At 42.9% G+C, this 21,239-nt stretch overlaps 1 protein-coding gene across 3 annotated transcripts; it reads right to left on the bottom strand.

Annotated features, from left to right (window-relative positions):
- Positions 1 to 3,559: 3,559 nt before the first annotated feature.
- On the bottom strand, positions 3,560 to 20,916 carry LOC146466430 (solute carrier organic anion transporter family member 4A1-like). Of its 3 annotated transcripts, none has more exons than XM_085127198.1 (10): positions 20,829 to 20,916; positions 15,401 to 15,525; positions 13,581 to 13,772; positions 12,973 to 13,349; positions 12,017 to 12,419; positions 11,402 to 11,579; positions 7,405 to 7,549; positions 6,313 to 6,488; positions 5,175 to 5,389; positions 3,560 to 4,074 (listed from the first exon to the last, which is right to left on the bottom strand). In XM_085127198.1, the coding sequence occupies exons 2-10, from the start codon at positions 15,516 to 15,518 to the stop codon at positions 3,941 to 3,943; spliced, it is 1,938 nt and encodes a 645-aa protein (XP_084983324.1). In that variant the 5' UTR covers positions 15,519 to 15,525; positions 20,829 to 20,916; the 3' UTR covers positions 3,560 to 3,940. The 3 variants fall into 3 exon arrangements, with proteins under 3 accessions (XP_084983324.1, XP_084983326.1, XP_084983325.1); XM_085127199.1 differs by lacking the exon at positions 20,829 to 20,916 and adding an exon at positions 18,964 to 18,982 and having other exon boundaries at positions 3,794 to 4,074; XM_085127200.1 differs by lacking the exon at positions 13,581 to 13,772.
- Between the last annotated feature and the right edge of the window lie 323 nt (positions 20,917 to 21,239).

The following is a 21,239-nucleotide window of genomic DNA, read 5'->3' as shown; positions in this document are numbered from 1 at the left end:
AAAGGATTAACAAGGGTGCCGGGGACTGTAAGACCGCAGTGATACTGGCTAGCGCAAAGGATTAACAAGGCTGCCGGGGACTGTAAGACCGCAGTGACACTGGCTAGCGCAAAGGATTAACAAGGGTGCCGGGGACTGTAAGACCGCAGTGATACTGGCTAGCGCAAAGGATTAACAAGGCTGCCAGGGACTGTAAGACCGCAGTGACACTGGCTAGCGCAAAGGATTAACAAGGGTGCCGAGGACTGTAAGACCGCAGTGACACTGGCTAGCGCAAAGGATTAACAAGGGTGCCGGGGACTGTAAGACCGCAGTGACACTGGCTAGCGCAAAGGATTAACAAGGCTGCCGGGGACTGTAAGACCGCAGTGATACTGGCTAGCGCAAAGGATTAACAAGGCTGCCGGGGACTGTAAGACCGCAGTGACACTGGCTAGCGCAAAGGATTAACAAGGCCGCCGGGGACTGTAAGACCGCAGTGATACGGGCTAGCGCAAAGGATTAACAAGGGTGCCGGGGACTGTAAGACCGCAGTGATACTGGCTAGCGCAAAGGATTAACAAGGCTGCCGGGGACTGTAAGACCGCAGTGACACTGGCTAGCGCAAAGGATTAACAAGGCTGCCGGGGACTGTAAGACCGCAGTGACACTGGCTAGCGCAAAGGATTAACAAGGCTGCCGGGGACTGTAAGACCGCAGTGACACTGGCTAGCGCAAAGGATTAACAAGGCTGCCGGGGACTGTAAGACCGCAGTGACACTGGCTAGCGCAAAGGATTAACAAGGCTGCCGGGGACTGTAAGACCGCAGTGATACTGGCTAGCGCAAAGGATTAACAAGGGTGCCGGGGACTGTAAGACCGCAGTGACACTGGCTAGCGCAAAGGATTAACAAGGGTGCCGGGGACTGTAAGACCGCAGTGATACTGGCTAGCGCAAAGGATTAACAAGGCTGCCGGGGACTGTAAGACCGCAGTGATACGGGCTAGCGCAAAGGATTAACAAGGCTGCCGGGGACTGTAAGACCGCAGTGATACTGGCTAGCGCAAAGGATTAACAAGGCTGCCGGGGACTGTAAGACCGCAGTGATACTGGCTAGCGCAAAGGATTAACAAGGGTGCCGGGGACTGTAAGACCGCAGTGACACTGGCTAGCGCAAAGGATTAACAAGGCTGCCGGGGACTGTAAGACCGCAGTGACACTGGCTAGCGCAAAGGATTAACAAGGGTGCCGGGGACTGTAAGACCGCAGTGATACGGGCTAGCGCAAAGGATTAACAAGGCTGCCGGGGACTGTAAGACCGCAGTGACACTGGCTAGCGCAAAGGATTAACAAGGCTTCGGGGACTGTAAGACCGCAGTGACACTGGCTAGCGCAAAGGATTAACAAGGCTGCCGAGGACTGTAAGACCGCAGTGACACTGGCTAGCGCAAAGGATTAACAAGGCTGCCGGGGACTGTAAGACCGCAGTGATACTGGCTAGCGCAAAGGATTAACAAGGCTGCCGGGGACTGTAAGACCGCAGTGACACTGGCTAGCGCAAAGGATTAACAAGGGTGCCGGGGACTGTAAGACCGCAGTGATACTGGCTAGCGCAAAGGATTAACAAGGCTGCCGGGGACTGTAAGACCGCAGTGACACTGGCTAGCGCAAAGGATTAACAAGGGTGCCGAGGACTGTAAGACCGCAGTGACACTGGCTAGCGCAAAGGATTAACAAGGGTGCCGGGGACTGTAAGACCGCAGTGACACTGGCTAGCGCAAAGGATTAACAAGGCTGCCGGGGACTGTAAGACCGCAGTGATACTGGCTAGCGCAAAGGATTAACAAGGCTGCCGGGGACTGTAAGACCGCAGTGACACTGGCTAGCGCAAAGGATTAACAAGGCCGCCGGGGACTGTAAGACCGCAGTGATACGGGCTAGCGCAAAGGATTAACAAGGGTGCCGGGGACTGTAAGACCGCAGTGATACTGGCTAGCGCAAAGGATTAACAAGGCTGCCGGGGACTGTAAGACCGCAGTGACACTGGCTAGCGCAAAGGATTAACAAGGCTGCCGGGGACTGTAAGACCGCAGTGACACTGGCTAGCGCAAAGGATTAACAAGGGTGCCGAGGACTGTAAGACCGCAGTGACACTGGCTAGCGCAAAGGATTAACAAGGGTGCCGGGGACTGTAAGACCGCAGTGACACTGGCTAGCGCAAAGGATTAACAAGGCTGCCGGGGACTGTAAGACCGCAGTGATACTGGCTAGCGCAAAGGATTAACAAGGCTGCCGGGGACTGTAAGACCGCAGTGACACTGGCTAGCGCAAAGGATTAACAAGGCCGCCGGGGACTGTAAGACCGCAGTGATACGGGCTAGCGCAAAGGATTAACAAGGGTGCCGGGGACTGTAAGACCGCAGTGATACTGGCTAGCGCAAAGGATTAACAAGGCTGCCGGGGACTGTAAGACCGCAGTGACACTGGCTAGCGCAAAGGATTAACAAGGCTGCCGGGGACTGTAAGACCGCAGTGACACTGGCTAGCGCAAAGGATTAACAAGGCTGCCGGGGACTGTAAGACCGCAGTGACACTGGCTAGCGCAAAGGATTAACAAGGGTGCCGGGGACTGTAAGACCGCAGTGATACTGGCTAGCGCAAAGGATTAACAAGGCTGCCGGGGACTGTAAGACCGCAGTGACACTGGCTAGCGCAAAGGATTAACAAGGCTGCCGGGGACTGTAAGACCGCAGTGACACTGGCTAGCGCAAAGGATTAACAAGGCTGCCGGGGACTGTAAGACCGCAGTGATACTGGCTAGCGCAAAGGATTAACAAGGCTGCCGGGGACTGTAAGACCGCAGTGACACTGGCTAGCGCAAAGGATTAACAAGGGTGCCGGGGACTGTAAGACCGCAGTGATACTGGCTAGCGCAAAGGATTAACAAGGCTGCCGGGGACTGTAAGACCGCAGTGATACGGGCTAGCGCAAAGGATTAACAAGGCTGCCGGGGACTGTAAGACCGCAGTGATACTGGCTAGCGCAAAGGATTAACAAGGCTGCCGGGGACTCTAAGACCGCAGTGATACGGGCTAGCGCAAAGGATTAACAAGGCTGCCGGGGACTGTAAGACCGCAGTGACACTGGCTAGCGCAAAGGATTAACAAGGCTGCCGGGGACTGTAAGACCGCAGTAACACTGGCTAGCGCAAAGGATTAACAAGGCTGCCGAGGACTGTAAGACCGCAGTGACACTGGCTAGCGCAAAGGATTAACAAGGGTGCCGGGGACTGTAAGACATCAGTGATACTGGCTAGCGCAAAGGATTAACAAGGCTGCCGGGGACTGTAAGACCGCAGTGACACTGGGTAGCGCAAAGACTCGTTAGTTTAAGATTTAAATGTCACTGGGGGAACAATAATGGGTCCTTTTTAAGGCCAATATCTAGGGTAGCAAAACGACTGAATTCATGTGCTTCTAATCCTCTTTACCATTTAATGAAAACTAAGAACTGACAAGTATATTTTACTGTGATTTTTCTCATAACGCTACTGACACAAGGTGGTTCTGAGTTTGAGTCTCTCATTGAAATACTTTATTAATTTTGGAAAATACTTTGTATTGAACTGTACCTTCATGTTTTCTTTTACGGTTATATAGTTGCATCAAGTTCATTGCAAGGCAGTCCGTCCTAACTTTTAAGATTGTGTATGAAATTCTAAAGCGAGTGTGTACCTATATATAATTTATGGCTCTGAAGCAGTGTACTTTCCTGTGGTACAGATCATGATGTTATAAAAGGTGGTTCTAAATTATAACCGTGGATCAGAGATGCTAAATTATTTCATTGCCATGTAAGCCGGTTATACGTTCACGCGGTGCTCGATTCTTTGTAAGTCAATAATTTACATGAATTGATTTAAAGGCTTGATCCTCAGAGACCCCTCTACAATATTCATTGTTAGACAGCACTTTCTATACACTCCAATTCTTTGCTGGTTTGGCCGTCAGTTTTGTCCTCTGGAGGATTTATTTTTTCATCATAGCTTGGCTTGCAAAACCAGAAAGAAAGGAAATAAAACACTATTGCCACACCTGAAAGGAAACAAGAAACAGAAACTTGATTTGTTTGATATTGACTACTCTTATATTTTCTCACATTGGTCATTCATTCATTCATTCATTCATTCATTCATTCATTCATTCATTCATTCATTCATTCATTCATTCATTCATTCATTCACTCACTCACTCACTCACTCACTCACTCACTCACTCACTCACTCACTCACTCACTCACTCACTCACTCACTCACTCCGGCACTCATTCACTCACTCACTCACTCATTCACTCACTCACTCACTCACTCACTCACTCACTCACTCACTCACTCACTCACTCACTCACTCACTCACTCACTCACTCACTCACTCACTCACTCACTCACTCACTCACTCACTCACTCACTCACTCACTCACTCAGTCAGTCAGTCAGTCAGTCAGTCAGTCAGTCAGTCAGTCAGTCAGTCAGTCAGTCAGTCATTCATTCATTCATTCATTCATTCATTCATTCATTCATTCATTCATTCATTCATTCATTCATTCATTCATTCATTCCTTCCTTCCTTCCTTCCTTCCTTCTTTCACTCGTTCGTCCGTTCATTCATTGCCAAGCCCTTTCTCAAAGGCGGGTCTCCTTGTTCATAGTGTTATTGATAACACGAACAGAAAAACGTCTTGGGTCAATACTTCTTCATATTGTGCGTCCCTGCTAAGAAACATCTGTAATTGCTGATTACGGTTCATACATTTTATGTATAACGTGTTTGAAGTTCTACCTTATCTATGTAATTCCTGTTTCGATCAGACATGGCAAGAACTGATCAAACAGACACACACTTGAAAGATAGTACTCCAAGCAATTATGGGGTAACTTGAGAGTATCGCCAGTTCTTTCACGAGCACGGTGACCTGCTCATTTTTTTGCATCTTTAGCAATGATGCGTACCAGTTTAACACAACGTTTTCGAGGGAACTTTTACCACGAAGTTTTCGGCGAGTTTGTGTTTTGAGGAAGGTCGAAAAATTAACGAGGGAAATTTGAGAATATTTGGAAGTAACCAGAGACCATGAGGCTCCTACCTTGCATTACTTTTGCACACGACTCATTAATGTTTACAGAAAAAAAAATCACCTTTTACAGAACACCCAAATATAGTTATTTTCTCTGACAGTTTCCACGCGTCGTATATTTGACATCGACCTCGCTTTCCACAGCTTTCTCCCCAGAAAAGACAAACAGAATCAAACATCCAACCAAACAGTACTGGACCAGGCAGAAGTCCGAGCGAGCGCTGGAAGATGAACTGAAGACCGAGGGAGTAAGAGCGATGATTGTCCGGTACACATCTGTTGAGGTGAAACAGAAATGTCACTTGGCATTTGGGAAATACTACCGAAAACTACCACAACGGTAATAGAACCTCCACATGAGAGGATCGAAGAAAAGGTGAAGAAACTGCACTGCAGCAAAGCGGATAAAACTAAAATATATACAAGCAAACAAAAACATTACTAAGTGGACAAGCAGAAAGATGGAAACTCGACGGAAAACGCGGACTCTTACATTTGTTACGGAGCTGGATGAACTGTACTCATAATTATATACTGGACTAGACTGACTCAGTGCCCTTTGAGCGTCGAGGAGACGAACAAAACTAGATGACTAACTGCCGTTGCGCGCTGAAGAGATAAATTGAGCTGCCTTAAACGGCAAATATTTCTATTTAAAACTGCTAGACAACCTTGTGAACGAAATACGAATACCGTTAACTGCCGCTTATAAGCCTTGGGCTTGTATAACTTCGTAAGAGGTTTTCAAGATGGGATTATAAACGGAGGGGCTTTTATCCGAGGTGGCTTATAACCAGAATAAAAGAACCGTTTCGAAACGAGCTATAGCAGTGTTGATCGAAATAAGTTTTCCACATGGCATAGGTTGAAATCCACAATGTATACTGCTTGCTTCTAAAGCTTGGAACTCTCTCTCAGACGAGCTTAGGTCGATGACTAATATGAAATTATTTAGACAAGAAGTGCGAAAATTTCATCTTTCGGATAACTCTTTCACTTATTACATTTGTACATATTATTTCTTTCTTTATCGACAAATTTGCATGTATTTTGCTAGAGGCCTAAACACCTCAATCAGTTTCATTCATTCATTCGTTCACTGGTTTTTAATTAAGCTTTAAAACGTCAATATTTTGAACAAGCGGGACCGAGGACTGCAGAGACTGGGAGAGATCACGAAGAATGAAATATTTTCTTACCGGAGAACAACAGTTTTGTTCGGTATTGCCAGCAATAAATTGTTTAACAACAGCAAACAACAAATCACAAGGAACAAGTAGTAATTCTTGCATCCGGGACCTCTGTCGCAGTATCCTTTGTCGGCTGAAGCCTCTGTTGAATTTACCCAAGGATCAATGCAGCTACAGTTGAATGCCTAAAATTAGCAAAACAAGGAATCTTGTCTTATGATATCCACTGCCCAAATATGGTCATGGTGCACTCAATATTCGTCATCAGTACAATATACCACAGATATCCTGCGATTACGTAATTTCGTGTGTCGGGGAGAAAAATGTCAGAGCGCTTTAATCTAGCCACGACCTCGGAACATCGTCTCCTGCATTTCTGAAATAAAACTACTTTGTTATCAATGTGCTGGGTAATAAAATAATTATCATGCTCAATCTTTCGGAATATCGCCTGATTTTAGCCCACTCGGTCTACGGCCTCGTCGGCTTCGTATCAGGCGATATTCCGAGCGATTTCGCAGGATAATTGTTAATTATTTGCTACAGCTACATGGATGCTGGAACGGTAAAATACATGGTGCGAAATTTAGAGGACGTGTGTTGCGTCGACCGAGCCGAATAAAAGATTTTATTAGGATGGCCGAAGTAAATGAATCAAATAAACCCTGGTTGTTTGCGAACTGCAAATAAAGCGTGAAATCAAGACAAACAAATCTAGAGACGATTAATGCTAACGTATAGTTTTAATGAGTTCGTCAATTAAGACGTAGTATGATGACGTTCATATCAGTAGTAATTTCATTGTGATAACGAAAGTCAGAGTCATTCTGGGAATCTACCAAAGAATAAGCTACATCAGTGAAGGTAATGTTCTAACTAGACTGCAAAATAGTCGTATTTTTGCATTGGTCTCTTAACAAATGCGCGCGGTCTTCAAACAAAAGGTCTGGAGCGAGTGTACATTACTGAGAGTGGGACTGGGGAGAAACTAGTGCGCACCTCGCGCGCGAGTATCCACGCTTTCGGTGCCTCGCGCCTTTCGATTGATTTAAGACGAGAAAAAATCAACGGTTTGCAGACCACGATCTATCCTTTTCATACCTGTGATCGTGTTACTCTTCCACATCCGGCGTGACAGGGCGAAAAGTACGTCAACTTGTCTCTCCCACACACGGGGTTTATATTGGCTAGGGAGCAACTGCAGTTCATGTTACACGAAGCAACCGGGCTTTGGGTCTGTAAAGAGCTGTTGATAAAAGAAAAAGAAATATGGGATTTTATTAACTAGGCGGGGCCCAATAAAATAACCTCGTGCTCAAATTCGTAAAATTCTGAAATAAAAGAATACTCAAATTGGGAGAAGGACGGGCAAATTCGATGTTCTTTTCTCTGGCGTACGAATGTCTTTATGAAAACGTGTACCGTAATGCAGCATTCTCCAACTCTTTTTGAGAGGTCATTCCTTACAGCAGACATGCGCCTTTCAAAAGGTCTATTTTCACTGTATCTGCAGCTGTATTGTTTTTAAGTGCCAGGAGCATTGTTCTTTTGTTCGCTCTTTTGTTCTCTCAACCAACCATGCAGCACTTAAGAATTGGTTCATGCTTAGCGTGCGTATATTGAGTTATGGATGCACGCGGGAAATTTGGAGAGCACGAGAGAAGCGTAAGAGTTCGCCGAGAGCAACTCTAGCTTCTTGGTCGAGTGCTCTCCAAACTTCCCAAGTGTATCAATAACTGGATATACGCACAGCTAAAAGCATGAACCAATTCTTTTATAACATAGAGAAAATAAAGTAAATGATTCCTGGAAAACAACAACAACAAAAAAAATAGTGAAAGTGGTTTCTCATATCGGTTTAATTTTTGGCGTTTCATTAAACTTCGACAAGCTCTTAAAATAACACATTTTTTATGGTGTTGTCTCTCTGTAACACGTTTTTTTAAAACATAGCGCGCGCATGCTTCCCCCATCTGACTTGCACACGTCATGGAATGGACGCACGGCGGTGCGTATGTTGAGAAATGTACCATGATGACGCCAATAGGAATTAGATTAGGATGCACGCGCGCTATGTTATAATGAGAAATGTACCATGATGACGCCAATAGGCATTAGATTAGGATGCACGCGCGCTATGTTATAATGAGAAATGTACCATGATGACGCCAATAGGAATTAGATTAGGATGCACGCGCGCTATGTTATAATGAGAAATGTACCATGATGACGCCAATAGGAATTAGATTAGGATGCACGCGCGCTATGTTATAATGAGAAATGTACCATGATGACGCCAATAGGAATTAGAGTAGGATGCACGCGCGCTATGTTATAATGAGAAATGTACCATGATGACGCCAATAGGAATTAGATTAGGATGCACGCGCGCTATGTTATAATGAGAAATGTACCATGATGACGCCAATAGGAATTAGATTAGGATGCACGCGCGCTATGTTATAATGAGAAATGTACCATGATGACGCCAATAGGAATTAGATTAGGATGCACGCGCGCTATGTTATAATGAGAAATGTACCATGATGACGCCAATAGGAATTAGATTAGGATGCACGCGCGCTATGTTATAATGAGAAATGTACCATGATGACGCCAATAGGAATTAGATTAGGATGCACGCGCGCTATGTTATAATGAGAAATGTACCATGATGACGCCAATAGGAATTAGATTAGGATGCACGCGCGCTATGTTATAATGAGAAATGTACCATGATGACGCCAATAGGAATTAGATTAGGATGCACGCGCGCTATGTTATAATGAGAAATGTACCATGATGACGCCATTAGGAATTAGATTAGGATGCACGCGCGCTATGTTATAATGAGAAATGTACCATGATGACGCCAATAGGAATTAGATTAGGATGCACGCGCGCTATGTTATAATGAGAAATGTACCATGATGACGCCAATAGGAATTAGATTAGGATGCACGCGCGCTATGTTATAATGAGAAATGTACCATGATGACGCCAATAGGAATTAGATTAGGATGCACGCGCGCTATGTTATAATGAGAAATGTACCATGATGACGCCAATAGGAATTAGATTAGGATGCACGCGCGCTATGTTATAATGAGAAATGTACCATGATGACGCCAATAGGAATTAGATTAGGATGCACGCGCGCTATGTTATAATGAGAAATGTACCATGATGACGCCAATAGGAATTAGATTAGGATGCACGCGCGCTGTGTTATAATGAGAAATGTACCATGATGACGCCAATAGGAATTAGATTAGGATGCACGCGCGCTATGTTATAATGAGAAATGTACCATGATGACGCCAATAGGCATTAGATTAGGATGCACGCGCGCTATGTTATAATGAGAAATGTACCATGATGACGCCAATAGGAATTAGATTAGGATGCACGCGCGCTATGTTATAATGAGAAATGTACCATGATGACGCCAATAGGAATCAGATTAGGATGCACGCGCGCTATGTTATAATGAGAAATGTACCATGATGACGCCAATAGGAATTAGATTAGGATGCACGCGCGCTATGTTATAATGAGAAATGTACCATGATGACGCCAATAGGAATCAGATTAGGATGCACGCGCGCTATGTTATAATGAGAAATGTACCATGATGACGCCAATAGGAATTAGATTAGGATGCACGCGCGCTATGTTATAATGAGAAATGTACCATGATGACGCCAATAGGAATCAGATTAGGATGCACGCGCGCTATGTTATAATGAGAAATGTACCATGATGACGCCAATAGGAATCAGATTAGGATGCACGCGCGCTATGTTATAATGAGAAATGTACCATGATGACGCCAATAGGAATCAGATTAGGATGCACGCGCGCTATGTTATAATGAGAAATGTACCATGATGACGCCAATAGGAATTAGATTAGGATGCACGCGCGCTATGTTATAATGAGAAATGTACCATGATGACGCCAATAGGAATTAGATTAGGATGCACGCGCGCTATGTTATAATGAGAAATGTACCATGATGACGCCAATAGGCATTAGATTAGGATGCACGCGCGCTATGTTATAATGAGAAATGTACCATGATGACGCCAATAGGAATTAGATTAGGATGCACGCGCGCTATGTTATAATGAGAAATGTACCATGATGACGCCAATAGGAATTAGATTAGGATGCACGCGCGCTATGTTATAATGAGAAATGTACCATGATGACGCCAATAGGAATTAGATTAGGATGCACGCGCGCTATGTTATAATGAGAAATGTACCATGATGACGCCAATAGGAATTAGATTAGGATGCACGCGCGCTATGTTATAATGAGAAATGTACCATGATGACGCCAATAGGAATTAGATTAGGATGCACGCGCGCTATGTTATAATGAGAAATGTACCATGATGACGCCAATAGGAATTAGATTAGGATGCACGCGCGCTATGTTATAAGTTGCAAACGGTGCAGGTCGCCCCATTCCTTACTAAGCATTTAATTGCCCCAAGGTTTAGATTATGCGAGTGGTTCCCTATTTAGACTAGTTAAGGCATTTGCGCATCTCAATTGTCAAGCCCATCAGTGCCAAATTAACTCAGAGATCGTCTATATTTCGCCAAAGACAGCGGTCACCGTTGCAAAACGTTGAAGCTCCTCGCTTTTACGGATACCCCGATAGCAGGGACAGCAGCTAAATCTCCGGCAGAAATAAATTACAGTCGTTTGACTGAAATAAATTCCTGCTATTACGGACTCTCGCTATTAACTGGACACTAACTCTGCTAACTCGCGGTCCTGAGGGTGTCAGCAATAAAATGCGCAAGTTTATTATGTTTATCACCGCTGTTAGTGTTATATTTCTGATCAAGCTATGATGGCCCAAGAACAAAAGTCTTTATTATTGAGTTGGTTGTATTTAAGGTTGCAGAAGGGAGGGGGAAGTTGAAGCCGCTGTTTTGTGTCTAATGACAATTCCCACCGTTCACTTATAAAGCTATATAATGCAAAATAAATTTGGAATTCGGATTTTTTTTTTGTCGTTATCAATTAGTTAAAATCTTAAAAAACTGTGGAAGTTATAGTTTAAAACTTAGTTTAAAAACCTGTTATGGTAAGGTTTCACCACTCCAGCTAAATTGAGTTCATCGCATCCGGGAATTATGAAAGCAGTGGCTGTCCATGAAGCGAGAAGCTGAAATATCAGACAATACTTGGCAGACAGTTTGCAGGACTCCTTCAAACTGAACCTCCTAACGAGAAGACCACCCAACATGATTCCAGCTGAAAAACAAACGACGAATTTTCACCTAATGATTAACTGATTTATTTAAAAAAAATACCGTTGGTCGCAAAGGACGGAAGAGAGGTAGGGTGGGGCTGTTAGTGTGAGGAAACTCTGGCATCTCAAGTTAGGGTGAAGAAAGCTTGGATTTGCCCGCACAACCGGCCAAATGAGGATGACGCTAATGATGGCGATAACGATGATAATTACGCAACTATGACGATGATGGTGACAATAACGGCCAGGTAAGAAATAGTTTGCAATAACTTTTCTTGGGAATTCATGGTTGAGGGGAAGGGAAGTCAAAACACGCGGGAACAAATTTGATCAAACAGAATTTTTCTTCCTCGCATCAGGCGTCTGGCCTTAACTTGCGACTGTGAAGATGATATACAACCTTAGCGGTAACAATGTAAGAGTAACAAAATAAACCGACCTGAGGCGCCTACGATAAAGACAGTTCCAAGTGTCAAACCAGTCACTGCAGGATTGACATCAAACTTCATCTCAGCGAACTTGGCAATAAATGCACTCACGCCTCCCCCGTAGAGTGACCCAGCGGTGAGAGCAAGAGTGTTGAACATATAAGTTGGATTTGTGAACAGCTGAGTCGTGGCTGGGATAATATCTCTCAAATTTCCTCTCAGCTTGTTCTCCTTTTTTGGCAAGTGTCCTTCTTTTATGGCTTGATCACGCATCTCTTTTGATCCAGGTAATTCACGGGGAAAACCAAGGATGAAAATTGCGGTGAGAAACATCAAAGCACCAGTTATGATGTACCCGAACCACCAGGCCCCTATCCACTGAGGGTCCTTGAAGGTTAGATTAGCTCCTCTAGGCTAAGAGTGAAAACACATAAAATAAACCGTTTGCTATAGCTGTTGATTTATGATTCGTAAGCAGACTCCTGACCTCGATTTAGCAAATTATAAAGTCAAACATCAAAGTAAAAAGCCAAAGACTATTTATGGAAAGTAAAAAGTCAAAATAAAAAGTCCTATTTTACACGTTTCAAACATCGTAACGTCCAATTTCCACTCCGAAATCCGGAGTTCGATTTCCTACTTCTCGCTTTCTGCTTTGATCACCCCCTCTCCCCCTCACTCTAACTTTTTCTCGACGGAGTGGAAGAATGGGACGATGTTGTGCAAAGGACTCTACATGGAGGGTCTGAGTTTTGAAGTTTTCTTTTTTTTTTTTTCCAAAGTGGGAAATAGGTAGAGGGCTTCCTAAAGATGGGGGAAGTTTTATCAAAGAATTGGACCTCCAAACGACCTGACCAAATTTTTAAGGTAATCAGAGAAACGATAGTGTAATGCAAACAGAACATGAAAGAGCCCCTATGAACCATATTGTTGGTCCCGCATCATAAACTTGGCTTAATCAACTCACTTGTTTAACTTGTATGTAAATATCATTTAGGATTGCTCCTCCGGCAATAAAACCAAGCCCAGGACCTGTTAAGGCTGCCACATAGAAGATAGCAAGATAAATAGGCGAGGATTTTGGATGAACATTCTCGTCAATGTAGGCTGGCGCTAGTGAGTACAGCGGGGTAGTGCCTGCACCCATAAGCATTTGCGCTACACAGAATATAAGCAAGTATAACCGGTTTGACTCGTATCCGGAGAAGCAAGCGTCATTATCTGCGGTGGTATTCTTGATAACACATTCTTGGACTGGCCGTGAACTCATTGTCGTGTCTTCCAGTGCAGGTTGATATGGCCTGATAATAACTTGAGGAAGGGCGAACATAAGGCAACCAATCGCTGAGAACAGACAACAACAATTAGAAATGAAGAATCATGCGTATTGCGAAGCCCTACAACAGCAAAACTAAGTCTCTTGATGTCTAGTTCCAAAAGAGTTATGGGGTGCACACTGGAAATGCGCAATGTTATACAGACATTACGGAAACGCACTTCGGTGACCGAGTGCCGTACGAAATCGTAATTCATTCTCGTATTTTGTTGGAAACACGCTGTCCCGCGCGCACTCACCCGTGACCATAGCCCCATAACCAAGCCATTTGATCTTGTTCCCAAACTGTCCGTAGAAACTCACAAAGCAGATAAGCAATATGGCAGATAAGTCGTTGGAAGCAGCAATGAGACCAAGGTCCTTGCTGGTAAACTGAAAGCGTTTTTCAAGCGCTGGTAGATTTATTCCTGTGATGCCACTCACGGTCATCCCTGTTAGAATTTAAAAAGTTGAAAGCAACGAGCAAGACTTGGTTATTCTGTTAATGTACAGATTCTTTTAAGAGTTAATTGGACCAAAAACAAAATTAAACTTTACATTGCTTAACAACTGTGTTAAACATCGGCATTATTCACAAATACTTAATGATACTGCAATACTGTAAATGGTTTGATTCCAGGAGTCATGTATACGGGTGAGTGCAGTCCCAAGAAGGACTGTTTGACGGTGACATTGACTGACGTTTCGACATGCAACCTGAGCGGAATTAGTCATGTTCAGAATCAAGTAAATTGTGGAATGCCAGTAGATGGTACAAATGTTTCTGGTTATTGACCTGATTGGTCAACGAAGTCGAGATGTTGTTGACCATTTGTCAGTTAAGCAGTGACGTTATTGGCTGTGAAGACTGTAAAAAGTGATTGGTGCGTTTCCATTGGTCTCTTGTAAGTTAAAAGACCGTTGGTCTATTGTTAGCAAAATTATCCTTCTTGGGACTACACTTTCCCGGATGATCATAATTTACGTACTTAATACTGCAATGCTTTACAATTTTGTTCACCTGAAACTGTTTTTAAATTAGCTGGAAGATCATACGTGTGTCACATTCATTGTGCTGTGTGAAATCATACACAGGGATGCGAGGAGAGAACCAAGATTTTACTCTTTTCAGCTTCTCAACGTTTGGAAATCAAACCCCAAACCAAGGACCCAGTCTTTTTCGAGAGTTTTAGTGTGGACAGGTGAAAACGACACGAAAACGCTATGCGCTCTCGCTAGTGTGGATGAAAATATTTTGCTCCGTTTTCCTCCGAGATGAAAACGGTCACTTTTGAAAACACATTAGTGTGATATATCTTTAAGACCATCCAATAGAACGTTGTCAACAATAACAATAACAACAACAATAACAAAGCTTTATTTACACGATCACGTGTAAGTACAGTATTTTTAAAGCATACAAACTTAATTTTCTAAATAAATTACATTTGTAGAGATTAATAATGTTTTTCAGGCAAATCAATGCAGGAAGCAATGAACTTGATCATTTTGGTATAATGCTGTATAGTTACTTGAGTGCAATTTTTGAAAGAATTTCTGTAGTTCAGTATCATTTAGTATTCGGTAAGTGAGTCTCTATTTTATATTAAAATTCATCTCAAAGAATTGAGTTAATTTTACAGTAGAAATGGAAAAGAGTTTCATCTTAAATCAGGTTCAGATATCTGCAAGTGAACAAAGTCTTTGCTTTCTTGAGAGTTGGTTAAATCTGCCGCGTTCAATCATTAATTTATTTGTCCAAGAGTTGCAAGATCGACACGGTACTCAGGTTATACCGATTTGTTATTAATTGCTGAAATAATATTAGTAAAGATAAATTAGAGAGAAATGCAATAAACTTGTTACTTTCTGTATGTGATTTTTAATTTTTTTTTAGTCCATACTAAGAAGAGATATTAATATTTCCTAGTTCTATAAATCTCTATGATAAAAAACAAAGTTATTTAGGCCACTACGTTGCCTGTTTATCTCTAGTATTTTAAATTATGGCATGGTGAATTAAACTTACTTTTCAAACTGAAACGCAACTAGAAAAAAAGTCGAATTAAAGGCAACAAACCTTGGGCAAATGAAAGGATAACCACAACGAGGAGAAAGCATTTGCAATTGTTCACGGCTTGCAGCCATCTAGGCTTAAAAGACAGCCAGCCATATTTTAGTTCCTGCTCAGACGCCATGTTTATCCTAGAAGAAACATAACAAGACACAAAAAGGCAAATTATAAATCTACAAATATGCGTTTGAACAAACATACAGTGCAAACTCTCCATGATGAATGACTATTCTCAATTACCCATGAAACCCTCTGGATAAAATATGAGACACTTTAAACGTGCCTTAAAATCACTGAAACAAAAACCCAAAGATCAATGGCCGCAAATCGGTCAATTCGAATCAATCCATAGGCTGCATACGCAGTATCTGATCTCTTAAATTTCAGCTTAATATCTGATCACCCTATTCTCATGCGCCAATTATATGACTACTTCAGTTCAAATTTAGAAGTTTGGTCCCACTCTGACGTCCAAATGAACCAAAAATAACTATAACAGTGAAGTTAAATATTGTTTACTTTAGAAACTATCTTGGTGAGCCGATATCTTAAAACCGAAGTTAACTGATTAAAGTATATAGCCACTCAGAAAAGCTAAAAATTACACAGTCAAAAGCATCTCAGCCCGGTCGTATAAGGCATCTGAAAGTAAGTGGGAAATTTTCTGCAGTCTCCCTGTCTTCCGAGGGATTTTCTCGTTCTTTCGTGTTCCCAATCCTCAGTAAATCGCCTTCAGCCGACTGATCCAATATATAGCGCTCGAGAAAATCCTTCGGACCATAAGAAACGGTTGCAGAAAGCTCCTACTTATATGAGATACTTTACTATGCAACCCGGTCCGGATAGAATTTAAAACGCAATTTTATAACGAGGTGTTTGCTTCCTAGCATCATTTTTTTAAACCCTATATCCTAACATCTGGATATTTTCCTGACAACTGGTCTTGGCACTTCTCAGAAGGTCTATTCCTGGAGACGCGGAGGGACGTTTCGGTCACCGGCTTGAGTGGAAGTCACCAACACGGGGTCACGAGGGTTATGTATCATCAGTAGATAATATAATTGATCTCTGTTTTTCGATGATGAGTACAGTGGTCAATGAAGTCATGTTGTTATTGTCTTAAGGGTCATTTCGTTTTCCCCTTAATATAAAGGAGAACAGCACGAACATGGTTACTTAAAGGCGATGAAAGCGTTCTGAAACAACCTGACACACCAACGCATGCACATTTACAGGAAATGAGTCACGAAGACACTAGGGATATAGTTTCTCAGTGTATTTTTGTGCTTACTTCTACTTTCATAAATAGGATTGTTAAACTTCCATAAAAACCCTTACAATGTACGCTAGTGAGCAACAATAAGGATTCTCACACCAAGCTAAGAGCTTGGGAGACCTGTGGTCAAAAGTGTCTGTGCCTTCTTTACCGGACGTGTTAGCCGAGCACTGAGTTCATTCGACCAAAATGCTGTTATCATGAAAGAAATGGAAATATTGAAAGAGTATGGTCACATTTTAATATGTTTAAGGGTATGTTGTCTGCCAAGAGAGGATGATCATACTCTCTTGCGAAAAGCTATTTTGAAGTGTTTATCAAGAGGCGCTCTCTCAATATACGTTGATGACGCGGCGTCTCCAAGGTCCGGTTCAAACATAGCCTACACCCGACGTAACTAATCGAACAGTTCAATAATCGAACTTAATCGAATCGTACCCAAACGAACTTAATCGAACGATTGGGTTCGATTAGTTCGGAAATTGAACACAACCGAACCAAAAAAATTGTGTGAGAGTTCGATTGAGTTCGATTTCCGAACCCAATGGAACCTAATCGAACGATATAAAAATCACTTAAAATATGCCAGTTCAGAGGCGGGACTGTCTTAGTATAAGTAAAAATTAATAACAATAACTAATAATCACTTTATTGCAATAACCTTTGGGAATAAAAAATACAGTGAGTTTACCGTAAAATCGAAAATGATATAAGTTCAACGGACTATAAGAAAATTAGCAATTATTCCACCAGCGCGCGTTGTATATAGGATGATAGATAACCAACGAGGCGCGTAGCGCCGAGTTGGCTATAATCATCCCATATCCAACAAGCGTGAGTGGAATAATGAAACGTTGCTAGATTGCTGATTTCGCTTTGCAAGAACAACCAGAAGGCAATTTAATAGTCGCTATTTCTCGGGCATGGTATAATGGCTCATATACCATGGCCGCTAAGCAAATCAAATTGTTGGAATTACAGTATACAATGATCCAGTTTTTTATAATGCAAATTAGTTGCGAAGAACGCGGTCTTCAACACAACATCCCCAAGATAACGTGGGAGGGTTCGATTGTGTTCAATTATCGAACTCAATGGAACCCAGTAGCGTGATTAAGTTCGATTAATCGAACGTTCGATTTGGTTCGATTAGTTACGTCGGGCCTCCAACGTAGACAATTTTTGGCTCATCTCGTCATACACTCCTCCCCAAGAGGATCTTGGGATAGCTGTGGTCAACCGTCTGGATCCGTCTATACCGGAAGAAATGTAGCCGGGCACCGAGCGCAATGACTTTCAGAAATGTTTATGAAATTGCCGCTGTAGAAGCTTGGCGGACAGACTTCTAAACATGATTTCTAAAGGTTCAAGAAGTCAACTTCTGGGGCACACAAACTAAGGTGCAAATACCGTTTTCTGACTTTTCTTTCGCTTTAGCACTCTCCCTCGCCAAGGACACACACCCTCTTCTTCTGCCCTCTCCTCCCTTATCCAAATCAAGGTAAGTGACGTTTAGATTCTAGTATGAGTAAGAATACGACTACGAGATTTTTCAATAGACAAAGAGCACTCGTGAATGAACCAGTGTCATTTTGGGCCGGATGGCCATCGTCATTTTACTACCAGTTTTTGTGAGAACAGCGTAGTGGTGAAACTAAGTCCTCGACACGTAGGTGAACTCTTCTTTTTGGAAAAACGCAAAGGGCTTAAAGTATCATCACTCAAAACAACTGCGTCAAGTTTGTTACTCACAAAGTATAAAATAAAGCTCCTTAGGATATACATCTTCTTAGTTCTTCGCTAAGAAATTGAAGTCAAATCTAGTATTTGCAGTCATACCCGCACTAGAATCTAAAGGTATACTGATACATAGGCTCCAGGAGCCTATCTCTTAGAAATTGAAAAGTTTTAATTTAAACTGGCGCGAATGGAGCCTCCGGTTCAGACATAAGCAGCTCTACGTTCTTTACAGAGGTTTTCCATTGCTGTTGAAAGTAGTTGTGGTATTTCGCTCTGTAATTAGTTAAAACTCGCACCACTATCTCAACCAATGAGAAGCAAAACAAACCAATCGTGACTTGCCGCACGTGCTTTACTTACCTTCTCCCATGCTAAGCACTTTTTATGACTTTTATGGTTGTGTTGATTGGCCAGAGTAATTACTTTGATTTTGGTTTTACGACACTCAATTGAAAACCGCTCTCTCACTTTTTGTCCACATCCAGTTTATGGAAAAGGATCGGTAGGTACTCAGTAGTATACTCGCCAGTTGACTACTTACTTACTTACTTACTTTCCCTCAAACGCAAATACCACATGACTGGATTTTTCACCCTTCTTCGGTCCAGAGAGCTTAACAAGGTATCGCAGAACGAACAGCGGAAGGAGGAGGGCTCACTTGTAAAAAGTACGGGGGTGCTCGTTGAAAACTTTGAGTTAAATTCCGAAGGGAGACCAACCTGGCGTGACTCAAGCTTTTCTAAACCCCAAAAAGATACCATTTTAAAACAGACAGGCAAGTAAGGTGTAAAATGTTGTTGTCATTGAGTGCTTTTATCACTTAAAGCACGCAATAAGAACGGACAAACGTACAAACGCGGCGAGGCGTGAAATGACAACCAGAAGTCTTATACTAAGTTCAGCAACCACAGAAAAAACGATAGCCTGCGTGCAGACGTCTCCTATTTCCTTTGTTGCACTTGGGGAAAATAGGAAATAGGGGACGTCTCGTATTTCCTTTATTTTCTTTGATGATTAATTTTTTTTATGTAATTTAATGTTGTCAATATGTTACTTTTGTGATGTATCGTAATTTCCTTTTGTAGTAAACTATTAAAATAATACATAAATAAAAAAATCTGAAATCTGAAACTCTGTTGCACTTGGCGAAAATAGGAAATAGGAGACGTCTGCACGCAGGCTAAGAAAACGATTGTGAATGCCCGGTGTGAACTCGCGACATGACTGAAATATTGATACAAAACCGCTAAGCGACACGACGTGCATCCCCGTACTTTTCACAAGCGAGTCCCCCCTCCCCCCGACCGGCATTATCAGGGAGGGGGCGGGAGAGCGAGAAAAAGTGGGGTTCCCTCTCCCCTGCCCCTTTTTTCTATCAGTTTTTCTCGTCGCCCTCCACCTCTCCGATTACGCCTGCTGCACAGGCGAGGTTTCAGACACCTATGGCAAATAGATGATTCTCTGTCATTTTCAAGAAACATGGCATTTTATACTGGGAAGAAAACCAGACTAAAAAGAAAGAATCATCTTGCACGATGGCAAAATAAATAAAATTCTTCAGGAAAGTTCTGCCCATTGAACACTTTGGTAATGCTTTACTTTCGTTTAGAATTTCAACTAGACAGTCTGATCTTAAAAAGTCGCGTTGCGTGAATGAACCCTTGACCTTGGCAATTACGGGATAATTGACATAAAGTGCTTTCCGCATTTCCCAAATAATATAGTAGGTGTCTGAACCCACTCATAATCACGTACGCTGAACCGGGTCTAAAAATCGTGCTCAGGCGTAACTCATTCAAATATGTTTGTCTCTGGGCTTGCGGAGATTTTTCTTTTGTTTTCTTTGTCCTATGCCGAGGCGGTTGGGGAGTCAGTTTCGGGTTGGGATGGGGGGGGGGGGGGGGGAGCAATGGTTGTAGAAATAACTGAATAGACCACAGTTTCTACTTATGCTCCCTTGCCCTGGCAAAATATGAATGGTTCCATACATCTTACACTTTGTGAGGATGTTCTCCCATATTAATTACTTGGGGGAAGGGGTGGGAAGGGAGGTGGAGAGGGTCTTTAATAGCCTTTGTTGGTTTCCGCTTAGCCCCCTTCTCCTCCGGGTAAGGTGCTAATCCATCGCAAAATATCGCCCCCCTCCCAACATTTCAGTTGAACTTATCACTAGCAGGCAATGAAGTGCAAAGTTTTCGGTCTTGAAGCCAGGAGCCATTCGCTCGAACTTTTAACTCCGGCAAAGTCCGAGTCGCTAAGACTAAATTACCTAAAGTCCACCATTAATATATGTAAAAGTAAAACCAAAGGAATGAAAAACCTTGTGTTGTACTACAAAGCCACATGCAACGAGTTTTTCCCTCGGGGATCGTGCGGTGGTGAGCCGATACGACCGCAGTTTAGAATTAAACAACCTACCTGAACTGGCTTGAGGATGAGTGGCTCCAAATAGTCGCAACTACTACTGAACATAACTTCTAAATAGTATTTTATTACTAATCTTTCCGTCTTTTGATAAGTAACGTAGGCCAATGACGAATACACAAAAACGAAGCTTGTCACTCATCACACTAGCCGACACGCTGACTGACCTGAGGGATTACCCTTTTAACGCACGCACGCACGCAATTTTTGGAGGTCTCGATTGTAGACCTTTCTTTCGATCAAACGGGAACTTCTCGAAACAGGTCATGAAATAGAAAGTAACCTACAAATGCCGTGGTATGTAGGAAGTAGGCAAAGTCGCACCGTGCAACCCGCCGGCATGCGCACGAGCCACAGGTACCCACACAGCCGCAGGAGCCGGATTGCTACTGCCCCACAGGCAGC

Source organism: Pavona decussata, unplaced genomic scaffold (genome assembly GCF_977016875.1).
Source record: "Pavona decussata unplaced genomic scaffold, jaPavDecu1.1 SCAFFOLD_143, whole genome shotgun sequence".
NCBI lineage: Eukaryota > Metazoa > Cnidaria > Anthozoa > Scleractinia > Agariciidae > Pavona > Pavona decussata.
The sequence above is the reverse complement of the archived record's forward strand: the minus strand, read 5'-3'. Positions and strand labels throughout refer to the sequence as shown.

What these genes read in the sequence shown, in the direction of transcription:
- LOC146466430 (XM_085127198.1), bottom strand. Translation starts at nt 15,518, where the DNA reads ATGGCGTCTGAGCAGGAACTAAAATATGGCTGGCTGTCTTTTAAGCCT. An exon ending in TTTACATACAAGTTAAACAA is followed by an intron (nt 12,420 to 12,972) that starts GTGAGTTGATTA and finishes TTTCACTCTTAG; the next exon opens with CCTAGAGGAGCTAATCTAAC. An exon ending in AACAAAACTGTTGTTCTCCG is followed by an intron (nt 5,390 to 6,312) that starts GTAAGAAAATAT and finishes TCACCTCAACAG; the next exon opens with ATGTGTACCGGACAATCATC.